The 12,656-nt window shown below is 38.3% G+C and overlaps 1 protein-coding gene across 1 annotated transcript in view; it reads right to left on the reverse strand.

The window, feature by feature from the left end:
• The window catches only part of NUP153 (nucleoporin 153), a 66,582-nt gene that overhangs the window by 2,653 nt on the left and 51,273 nt on the right, over nucleotides 1-12,656 (reverse strand). Inside the window, 6 exon segments of the mRNA XM_079776425.1 lie at nucleotides 105-174; nucleotides 176-193; nucleotides 196-467; nucleotides 3,408-4,289; nucleotides 6,432-6,626; nucleotides 9,537-10,154. Coding sequence (XP_079632551.1) covers nucleotides 105-174; nucleotides 176-193; nucleotides 196-467; nucleotides 3,408-4,289; nucleotides 6,432-6,626; nucleotides 9,537-10,154 — 2,055 coding nt within the window.

The following is a 12,656-nucleotide window of genomic DNA, read 5'->3' on the forward strand; positions in this document are numbered from 1 at the left end:
GCCATTTTGTAATAAGCTGCCATATTAATTCCTAAGAGTTGATATACTCAAATTAAGGCCAATCCAAGTACACATAAGGGATTTTTGTTCTTTTTTAAAAGTACCTGAAGAGCTAGAAGTGGTTGTAGCTCCAAAGTTAAAACCAGAGGTTGCAGTATTGTTACTGCTGGCTCCCTGGACCAAAGACAAATGGTAGGTAACAGCTGTACCCGAGCTGGATGTGGTTGCTGGTTTGCTCTCTTGAGGAAATAGCAAAGATTGTTGAGATGTACTGGGTTCAGCAGGGTTACCAAAGGCAGAGCTGCTCACGGGATTGGTGGCCTGTCCAAACACAAAGGCACCCACTGGTGCACTGGATGCAGAGGTGGAACTACCAAATATGCTGCCACCAGCTGAAGTGGCTGGTGTACTTGAATTAGAGGAATTGTTGTTCAAGAAACTAAAAACTGGCTTTGCTCCACCTTGATCTGTATGACAAAAATTAAGAAACAAAAATTTTTAAGAACAAGTAATCACAGAAAGCATTTTTTCCTATCCTACAATCAAAGAAGTCATTAGAAAACAGAAATTTTTAATATAGATTCATTTGTGCCCTAGCCTGTTTGGCTAAGTGGATAGAGCATCGGCCTGTGGACGGAAGGGTCCTGGGCTCAATTCTGCTCAAGGGCACACGCCCAGATTGCAGACTTGAGCCCCAGTGGGGGGTGGCAGCCGATCAATGATTCTCTCTCATCATTGATGTTTCTATCTATCTGCCCCTCTCCCTTCCTCTCTGAAATCAATAAAAATATTTAAAATATATATACTATATATGTATATATAAACTTATTCATCGAATGGGCATATCTGTTATATTAAATTTTGATGTAGTCAAATAAATTCATCTTTTCTTATAGATTTTGTCTTAAAATCTTCATCGTTCAGATTAATAAAAATATGCCTTATATTTAGATCTAACTGTATAGATACTGTGTTTGGATAACAAATTCAGACAGTGGAAGATACCTGAATCATATTTACTTTTATAAATATGATTTGCAATTTATGTTAGCAGGATTGCAACTTCAATTTAACCAAATGATAGCTAATTTTTCTGCAGCATTTATTGACTAGTGCATCCTTTGCTCACCTTTATGACATATTAAATTCCAAATGTATGTGTTTCTGATATAGTTATTGTTACTAAACTGATTTAATTATAGCTTGACAGTATGGTTTGATATTTAGTAAGGAAAACCTATCTGTGTGCCTGCCCTTCTTCCCAAAATTTTTTGTGCATTTTCCTTCTATATAAACTTCAAGATCCACAACAATTCCTCTAAGAACTGAAATTATACTAGGGGTTGGGGCTGGGAAGGAGAGAAATATTCTCACTCAGGAACAAGTATTAAATATGTTTTTATTATGTTAGCATGTAACAGGTTCTGTAGCTTTTATAAAATACAAATTTAAAATGTTAGAAAATACAAATGAAATATTTCGTCCGACACTTTACTGCTGATTTTGGAGGAAAGCTATTGACTTTTATATGATGATCCTGAATCCAACCACCTTATTGAAGACTTTTTTTGGAAACTGTTCTAATAATGTCTGTTTCAATATTGTCTACTAGACATGGCTGGTCACTTTATTGCAGTGGTTCTCAACCTTTCTAATGCCGCGACCCTTTAATACAGTTCCTCATGTTGTGGTGACCCCCAACCATAAAATTATTTTCGTTGCTACTTCATAACTGTAATTTTGCTACTGTTAATGAATCGTAATGTAAATATCTGTGTTTTCCGATGGTCTTAGGCTCTACAGCAGCGGTTTTCAACCTGTGGATTGTGACCCACAGGTTGAGAACTGCTAGCAGGGTCATCTAAGACCATCGGAAAACACAGATATTTACATTACGATTCATTAACAGTAGCAAAATTACAGTTATGAAGTAGCAATGAAAATAATTTTATGGTTGGAGGTCACCACAACATGAGGAACTGTATTAAAGGGTAGTGGCATTAGAAAGGTTGAGAACCACTGCTTTATTGTAAGGACATTAGCATGGGTTAGGAAAATGGAGCTAACATTTTAGCTCACTTTCAAGTCAATATATAGGAGGGTTAAGAGGTCTATTTCAATGGAAACAGTATAGAGCAGTGGTCGCCAACCAGTGGTCTGCAGACCTCTGGTGGTCCATGAGGTCCGAAAGGTTGGTATAGAGAGCCCATGATTAAATTTGGTTACACCCTATCTCATATTTATTCCTTTCCAAATAATATATAATTTAGCTTTTATTTTCTTTAAAGGGTGTTTTTCAATTTCCAAGTAAAAATTCAATACACAAAAAAACTCACATCTATTTGTTGTATTCATACTATTTTTTAGGTTTAATTTTGATTGTGTTTCCAACTTATTATTCCAAAATGTACATGGGTGTTCAACTTGATTCTCTGCTTACCTGAAAACATCTATATTTTGCCCTGTGTTTGATGAAATTTGGCTGGTTACAGAATTCTAGGTTCAAAGCCCATTTTCACTTTGAGAACACTGCCCTGTTTTTAGCATCTGATGTTACAAAATGGAATTCTGATGCTAATCTGATAACTTTATTTGTGGCAAACAGCTTTTCTCTCTCTCTGAAAGCATTCAGAATTTTGGCTTGGTGTCTTAAAATTTTACTGGCTTTTGTCAATGAGTGGACTACTTCCATTTTTAAGACCAATGTGTCTCTTTACATCTAGGAAATTTTCTTCTATCACTTATTCGACAGTTTCTTCATGCTCTCATCTTCTAAGCATTCTTATTCCAATGGCACTTGTGAATCTAGCTTGGATCAATCTCTCTGTACTTTTGCACCGTGCCCTGAAAAATTCCAGTTCACTAATCTGATTACCAACTATGCTTTTTTCTGCTCCTCAGTCCATAAAATGATTTTTTTCATTAACATTTAAAAATGCTATTTCATTTTTTTCCCAAAATTTAAGTTTTCATAATTGCCTCTATTTCTCAGAGATTAATTATATTTGTCTATATTCCTTTACATGGCTGATAATGACTGGTTATCTCTATTTGTAAATGAAGGCCACATATAAAAATTTCATTAGTTAGAAAATATTCATGTGCATAAGAAAGAATGCCTATTTTCCTGAATAGTATATGCCAATTCCGATAATGAAGCTCACAGAAGGGAGAAAGACACAAACAAATGTGCAATATTGTAGGCTTTCCATTAGAACTGTATTTCTCAAAATCAGATCAGTAGATCATTAAAATCATGAGGGATTGGAGAAATTAAAGCTGAAAATCCTAGGCTCCTTTCCTGAGAGTTCTGTTACTAGTCTCTCTCACATATGTTTAGTATAAACCATTCCTTGACTTTCTGAGATATCAAAGACACCTTGTAAAAGATAATGTTTAATACTTACCAGCTGTAGTACTGGTTTGAGCTCCAAAAGCAAAAGTGGCCTTTGCTGGCTGCTCAGACTCCTTCTCAGATGGTTTTGCCATACTGAAACTAAAGGTCGACTTTGAAGAACTTTCATCTTTGGTTTGCTCTGAATTCCCAAAGGAAAACACTGGTTGACACTTTGGCTCTTCATTGTCAGCTTTCTTCCCAAACACAAGAGAAGTAGAAGTGACAGGCTCTTGCTTCTCTTCTGTCCTTCCCAAAGCAAACAATGAGGCAGATGGCAGAGGGGCAGGTTCCATATTGCCAAAAGGAAACCCTCCTTTGGTGGCAGGCATTTCTTCTTTTTTCGCTTCTGACGTCTTACACGGGAAAGGAGCCACTGAGATACTCTTGGTTTCGACAGTTCCAAAGCTGAAACTACTCTTGTTCTCAGAGGTCACCACAGTGTTAGCAGCAGCAGGAGTAGGGTTAGTAACACCCGTACCAAAACTAAAGCCTGTAGATGAAGCTTTAGGCAGTTCCTCTTTCTTTTCTTGCTGCCCAAGATTAGTCATCCCAAACTGAAATGGAGCTAAAGAAGCTGGATTGCTTAAACCAGAAGAAAGTCCAAACTTAAAATTATTATCATTCTTACTGTCCTTTTTAACTTCTTCCGGTTTAGAATCAGATGAAACTCCAAATTTAAAATCTCCTACTGGTTTAGAAAATTTGAAGCCTTCACTCATGGGGTTTAAAGACCCAGAATCTGATGACATACCTATTTTAAAACCTCCTTGATCTCCAAATTTAAAATTTCCAGTGCTTGGTAAAGTCTGAGAGGGCTCAGAAGAGGATGACGGTATACCAAATTTGAAGGATGAGGATGCTGGGTTTGAAGATGAGGAAGATGTGCCAAAGCCTTCAAAAATATAAGACACCAAAAAGACAGAGTTAATGTTATCCACTCAAACAAAATGCAAACCTTAAAAACCAAAGGGACATGGGAATAACTCTGAAAAGGCCTACTTTGATGATTAGCAATGGCAGTAAACATAGACCAAATTGCCAAAAATTCAGCATGAGAACTATATTCCCAATCCTCAGCAACTACAGACAGAGATCTGACAAGTTTGATAAAAAAGTATTACTAGGAATAACAGACACTTTATACATTGCAGGTGGATGTGTAAATTAGCACAAAGTTATAAAAGGCATTTTGTCAATATTTACCGAAAAATTACAAACACATATCCTCTTAGTAATTCTACTGCTGTGTCATTTTTTTAAAAGACAAATTAAACTCAGTGACATACAAAATGCCATATGCAATCTGGGCAGCTGTGAATGAAGAACAAATGTATGTCCAAGCTAATTATGTGATAAAATCAAGGAAGCACAGAGGCAGTAGGGCACTTAATCAAACAAGGTAGAGAGATAAGGATACACAGAATCAGAGTATATTTTCTTATGATGTGCATAAAGAAACTTTGAAAGAGTAATAAAACTAACCATAGCTTTTTGACTGGTAGGAGAGGAAAGATGAAAAATAAGCCAATGGGAACAAGATAGACCTTTCACTGTGAATCGTCATAATTTGATTTTTAAGTCTAGTGAATGTGTTATTTACTCAAGCATTAAAAAAAAAAATTTAGCATCAAAGAATCAGAAATACATCAGTGGAAACAATATTTAAAAAGATAAACAATACTGTATTGACAAGATCTAAGTCTTGATTTCATAATGCTTTCCTGTAACGAATAAGTGAGAAATGGAATGCTTGACTGATTGCCTCAAAAAGGAAATATAAAGGGTCTAAGATATTTATCCATTACTCTGCTTACCCATATGTAAACAGACAAATGACAAGCCCTCATCTTCAGATTTCCACCTTTAATGATTACCCACCCTATTTTCTTTCCCTAAAAATCATAACTAAAAAAATGTATCAGAATCTCAAAAGCAAATGGCTATCCACATGGTCTCTAAGATACCTTAAGTGATATTACACAGAAAGCTAAAAATAAAGGTCCCAAAAACCGTATTAGTTGTCACCTCTGCCTCAAAGGGACACATTTAAAGGTATGGCAACTATTATATTACAAGTAGAGAATATGGAAAAGCAGCCATGAGGTATCAGCTACAGAAGGAACTAAAATGGACTGAATAGCAGTGATCTGAAAGCATTTCTCAAAATTTTGACTAGGAAGTGTCTCGTATGAAATAATTCATACAGAAATATGAAGATGTGAAAAATCCAGCCTCCAGATTACTTTGAGAGGTTCTTCCTTTACATTTATATAACAAATATTAAGAGAGTTATTTTTCTGGGACAACCAAAGCCCAAGTCTGGATTACTTCTAACAAGGTTCCAGTCAAATAAAAGACAGGAAATTTATCTAGATGCCAAAGGGTTGTTAACCGTTAAAAAAGCTAAAATTCTCTCAGATTTAATAATAAAATACAGATCATTTACCCAGCTGCAGAAAAGATACCTCACTGCTGACCAGCAAATAATTCAACCTTACACTAATTCAGAGACAGACTAGAGGCCCGGTGTGCAAAATTCGTGTGTGTGTGTGGGGGGGGGGGGGGGGGGAGAGGAGAGAGGGGAGGCGCCTCAGCCCAGCCTGCACCCTCTCCAAATCCAGGACCCCTCAGGGGATGTCCGGCAGTTGGACATCCCTCTCGCAATCCAGGACATCTGGCTCCTAACTGCTCACCTGCCTGCCTGCCTGCCGCCCCTAACTGCTCTCCCCTGCTGGCCTGATCCACCTAACTGCCTAACTGTTCTCCCCTGCCGACTTAATCGCCCTAACTGCTCTCCCCTGCCAGCCTGATCGCCCTAACTGCCTCTGCCTTGGCTCTGCCACAGTGGCTTTGTCCAGAAGGATGTCCAGTCTAATTAGCATATTACCCTTTTATTAGCATAGATGGAACTAAAAAGTCCAGGGCAATACCTCATTTACATTAAGTAGAGAATGAATAATTTTAAAACTAAAGCTGTTTGCAAGTATTTCACTTTATAATGGCAATACAAGGAAGCTCTTTATCAACTCCTTACCTTTAAACTCAGATTTTGTGCCTGGCCTGGCACTTTCACATGCTGCACATTTGGTGGAATCTGCTGTATTCTGCACTAGGCACACTTCACACTCCCAGCTTCCCTCAGGTTTCTTGAACTTGTCTAATCCTAGGAAGCTTCCAGAAGAGAGAGAGATAGGAGCCGTGCTGCTACTTGAAGCAGGTACTGAATTTCCTAAAAACAATGCAGAAACACATGGAAATTCTCATTTACATTATGTCAATAGCTTAATGACATCACTAAGTCTAAATGTTCAATTTTTATTAATGTTTCCTATTAAGACAGAGAAAATGCCAGAAATACAAACATTACATTGTTAAAAATTTAATCTTATGAATGAACAGCTCATACTCACCTTGCTTAGTGATAAGCACCCCTTAATCCCAAGTTTGAATAGCCATGGTTTAAAAAAAAGATCAAGCTCATAAATCAGAGCCTAGGACTAAATAAATTTTCCTTAAAAATCTTTGTCCAATTTCTTCAAGCAGTACACCATTATAAGACATAAAATTGTAGACAATATCGTAACATATAAAATACATAGCCACAGACCATATTAAATTCAAGATTTCAAAGCACAGGTCTCTGCCTTTGAAATGATCATTTTTTGCATAGAAGTGTTCTATCATTCACTTTGCAATTCTACTGACACCATCTATTATATGTTCATGGTATCTCTGTTATAAGCTAGCCTAAACAGACATTTATTAAACACCATAATGTACTTGGGCTCTGTGAACATAAAAGATGAATAAAATGTTAACTTCTAAAGGTGCTCATAGTCTTAAAAGGGAAAAGTAAAAACAAATGCATCATAGCACCATCACCAAGAAGGAAAATAAATGATTTAATGCAAGAGTACAAGGAAGGAGAAATTACTAAGGGCAGGAGAAGGATCCTCAGAGGTGAGATTTAAATCTTTAAGCAGAATTAGCAAGTTCTATGGGGAGAGGAGGCTGCACAGCAAGGATGGCTCAGCAAAGCAGTATATAAATAAATACAAGGTGGGGCAAAAGTAGCTTTGACAGTTGTTAATATGAAAATATAATAAATAATAATACAAGAATAAACTATTTCATGTACTCACAACTGTAAGCCTATTTTTGCCCCACCCTGTATTGTGTTAAGAGTGAGCCATCCATTCTGGTATCCCTACTTCTCTAAATGTTCTCCAATTGTCATCACTTCTCCCAGTTATCTGATGTCTTACTGGTATATGCTCTTCCATCATGCCAGTAAAACTGCTCCCTGAGGTTCCATCATTGGTGCATTGCACTGCTCACAAGTTCTCATCTACTTGATAACTTTAATCACCAACAAGTTTCCTGATCTTTATCTGCAATCCACACTTCTGTGCTTCATTCCTGTGGTCTCTTCCTTAGTTGGTAGTTCCACTATCCAACTAATTAACTTGGTTAGACGGCTTTTCCTCCCTTACATATTTCTCACATCTTTTTCATTTCTCTTTTCTGACCCCTTCTACTGCTATTCTCATTGTTTGCTTGAATAATAGCTTTCATATTGACTTATTCCCTTTAAATCCATCCTTCCAAGATGCAACCAGTGCCATGTTTTCCTCTTGTTATTCCTTTAAAAAATTAACTTCCAAAGTTTTATTCCTGCCACTTTCTTAAATTGGCAGAGCTCCATTTTTAGACCATCTTCTCTATTCACTCCATTCACTTTCCATCACCTCTATTCCCATGACTTATTAGAAAACTATGGGCTAGTGACTCTAATCTGTATCTTTAGGCCAGAGGGTCCATTATCATATAATGGCCTCACATATATCTGAAAGTCAACTTCAACAGCTTGAAATCATCATGTCTTCAACTACACATTATTCAACATCCCTCCCATCCTTATTTGATTTCATTAATACACATCACCATTATCTTTGCCTATATTATTGATGCAACCTCCCCAATCTGTCCTTTTGTCTCCAAATTTTGTCACCTTCAAGTCTATGCTTCAAAAAGCCACCAAGTGATTTATCAAAATACAAATCTGACTGCATCACTCCTCTGCTTAAAATCATGGCTCATTTATAAGATGAAGTCAGCATTCTTTAATACATGAATTTCCTTTGTTTATGTGTAACAATTCTTGCCTGACTCAAACTTTTTTTCTCCCATCAACTCAGAATTTCAGTTCCCTGCCTGTATCAAGGTCTTGTTATTATATATATAACATGGAAGGAGGGGTGTCAGGTGGGAAGAGAAAGTTAATTCAGAATGAAGATTTTGAAATCTTATTCTCGTGGAGACATCCAGTAGGAATTAGATTTATGGCTCACCCCTTATGTTCAGACAGAGATTTAGGCTAATAATTCAACAGCTTTTCATTGCAGACACAAAACTACACATATAATTCCCAAAATACCCATATATTTTATTTAGTATTCAAGTCACCATATATCTGTACCAAATAATTATATAACAGTATTACAAAAACAGCAGAGTCATTTCCAGATGTGAACCTTTATTAACTCTAAAATTTAAACAGAAAAATCTCAAACCTAACTTCATTTTTCTAGCTAAGTTAGAATTTTTTTCACTGATGATTCAGTAACTTACTACCATTGCAAACTCTGGCAGATAGTATACAGGTACAGGTATCGCCATTAACATTCAGCGACAGCCTTTTCAGAAAGCAATATTGTCCACCCCTTAATAGTCTTCCCTGGAAATGACCACTAGCCATCCTCACTTTTACTTAGAGAAAAAGAGACTAAGTAATATTTTATTCTGTATAAAGGTTTGAGAAAGACTGCCCCCTTCTAAGACCTTCAGCATCTATAACAGTCAACTTTGAAATGATCATGAAGAACAAAAAGTTTATGATAAAAATGCATACAAAGAAGAGATCAAAGTATTCACTCACAGCCTATCCTAAGAAACCATACAAATCTAGCCCCAAGCAAGTCATTTTAATTTCAATATAGCTTTAAAAAGTTAAGACATATGAGTAAATTCTCATCCTGAAACACCTAAAATATTCTAGTTGTTCTTAGTGGTTTTACAGAGAATTAAAATGTTCTACTAACATAATGAGCAAAATTATTCCAAACAGCCATTAACGTACCTGGTTTCTCAGACATACAGGACACACATTTATTGTCCTCTGGATTATTAGGAACACAGCATACTGGACACTCCCAAGAACTCTTGGGCTTTGTGAATTTATCTGCAAATCCTAAGGTACCAGTGGTCACAGTGCAGCTGGAAGATGAAGCAGCCACGGTGACAGCACTTTCTGAAGCCACTGGCAATGTAAGGACTCGCTTAACACCAGTTCCAGGTTTCGGTGTTTCACAAGCTACACATTTTATCGCCTCAGGCTTATTGTGCACTAAACAGGTATCACAATCCCAAGTTCCTATTGCTGGTTTAAATTTGTCTCCAAAACCTGTCCCTGATGCAGAAAGAGTTGGTTTGCCACTTTTACTTGGTGTCCCAATTCCAGTCTGTTTAGCAGTATCTCTTAGTGGCAATTTTGTCGCTTGACAGGCTATACACTTGCTGTCTGTAAGTTTGTTCTGAAGTAGACAAATATCACACTGCCATGATGATCCAGCTTTTAAACTTTCCCCCAACCCGATTCCACTAGAAGAAAAGCTACTTATTGCTGGTCTTGTATAAACTACCGGGCTTGTGGTGGTAGGAATAGCAGCAAGAGAATCTGCCTTCGGTGATGTGAAACCTATGGGGTAGGGAGAATTGGAAAAAAAAAAGTTAGGGAATGTTTTCTAATCAGACATTAACTGAAATATTATTACTGGAAGAAACAGATTTACCTTATTGCTGAGTTATTATAATCCAAGATGGATTACTTAATGTGATTTTCACCTAAGCACTATTAATAGCATCTATAATACTATAAGCGTAATATGCTAATTAGACAGGCCATAGTTCCGGATGACCTTCTGGACGAAGCCAGGGCTGTGAGGGAAACCGAGGTCCTGGTGCCAGAGGGAAGCCAGTGCTGACAGCTGGGGGAAGGAAGGCCTACTCTTGCACGAATTTCATGCATCGAGCCTCTAGTCCTATCTAATAATAGAGTAACATGTTGCCCTAGCCGGTTTGGCTCAGTGGATAGAGCGTCGGCCTGCGGACTGCAGGGTCCCGGGTTCGATTCCGGTCAAGGGCATGTACCCTGGCTGCGGGCACATCCCCAGTGGGGGGTGTGCTGGAGGCAGCTGATCGATGTTTCTCTCTCATCAATGTTTCTAACTCTATCCCTTTCCCTTCCTCTCTGTAAAAAAATCAATAAAATATATTTTTTTAAAAAAATAATAATAGAGTAACATGTAAATTACCATCACTCCGCTACGCCCACGATTGGGCAGCGGGAGGCTGGGGGCGGGACTCGGGGTGGCCTATCCGGCCATTGAGAGGCACGGATCCACTGCCACTGAGGGGGGCTACCCTGCTGTTGAGAGGCGCAGGGGGCGGGACTCCCGCCCCCTGCCCCTCTCAACAGCCAGATCCGCGGCCTCTGAGGGGGCCTGCTGCGGACACCCAGCTGCGCCTCTCAACGGCAGGGTAGCCAGGTGTCCGCGGCAGCCCCCGCTCAGCGGCCGTTGAGAGGCGCAGGGGGCGGAAGTCCCGCCCCCTGCGCCTCTCAACAGCAGGGTAGCCCCCCCCTCAGCGGCCGCGGGCCATCACAAGTGGGGGAGCTGGGTGCCTGTCTGCTCCGGCACCAGGCCTTTCAGAAGCCTCTGCCGAGCCGGAGGCTTCTGAAAGGCCTGGTGCACCAGCGGACAGGCACCCAGCTCCCCACGATCAAAAGCAAAAGCGTGGCAGCTGGATGCCTGTCCACTCAGGCACCAGCGGAAAGGCACCCAGCTCCCCCATGATCGAAAGCGTGTAGGGGACCCTACATGTGCATGATTCAATCATGCACTGGGCCTCTAGTAAATAATAAGGGACACTAGACCTAGTTAAAATTCTACTACAGATGTTTTATTTATAATATATCACCTTCCTTCTCTAGGAATTTCTATTTATTATAAGTCAACCAATATCTAATTTAAGGCTTTAATGATAATAATTCATTGATCTATATACTATTGTCATCAATGTCTTGTGGAGTGTCTTGCTACACTCTACATTCCTGCAACACTGACCTACATTCATAGCCTTCTCCACCCATGTGTCTCTCCTTTTAAGTGTTCCCTTGGCTATACCCAATGACTTTAAATTCTAATTTTCAAATTTTGTCCAGTCATAATCCACTAATGTGGTATCCTTTACTTTCGGTAAAAACCAGCTGAGCTATGTAGGTATGGTCACTGGGCAGATGTCCCTCCAAAGTACCACAGAGTGGTAAAAATTATTTTTTAATTATACTAAACTCATACAGAGCTTTAAAATAGCAACAATTCAATGACAAATTATAAAATTCCAACAGAGATGTACCAAGCCATCTGGTAAGGCCTAGAAATACAAAAATTATTAAGATCCAGTCAATCCTAATGGAGTACAAGCCCGTGCTACTCAAATACAGGCCCATGCAAAGTTACCCAACACTGATGCAAACAAAATATCTCTCCAATACAATCTCAGAGCCTATCACATTGTAAGTATACCTTTTTGTAACCTCTGAAGGTATATTTAGACAACTAAGGTATTCATGTAGAACCATGAAGGAATAATAGGAAGATTAAGTCTGTGGTCATTACATTGATTCACTGAAACTACACTTCACTTGTGGAAATGACATTTCAATCCTTTACTTTAAACAAAGTAATTTTTATTTTATTCATACAAACAAACCCAGTGATCCTGTTTCTCCTGCCTTCAGCACCAAAGGAAAAGAAAATTGGAGGGGAAGAAGATACAGAAGGTTGTTAGAGATTTTCTACTGCTACCAAGAAATAATTCAGTCTAGGGCTATTTTTAACATAATGGCAAAACAATCCCACATATCTCAGTTATGCCCAGTAGTCAACACAACATTTTGTTCATGATTAACTTGAGTCACTAAGGTTGTCAAAATTTTAACAGTAACCATCTCAAAGTATTACAGATTTCTATTCCTTCCACTTTTTCCAATTTTCTTAATTTCTCCTTCAAAAGAACATATGATCTCCTCCAAATTCTTGCTATTTAAAAAATGTTAAAAGGGAGGAGGTGTGGACATTATGAATACAAAATGTAACTTAAAGAAGATAAACTAAGAATTTGATGCTTACCTAACTAT

Source organism: Cnephaeus nilssonii (assembly GCF_951640355.1).
Source record: "Cnephaeus nilssonii genome assembly, chromosome: 7".
NCBI lineage: Eukaryota > Metazoa > Chordata > Mammalia > Chiroptera > Vespertilionidae > Cnephaeus > Cnephaeus nilssonii.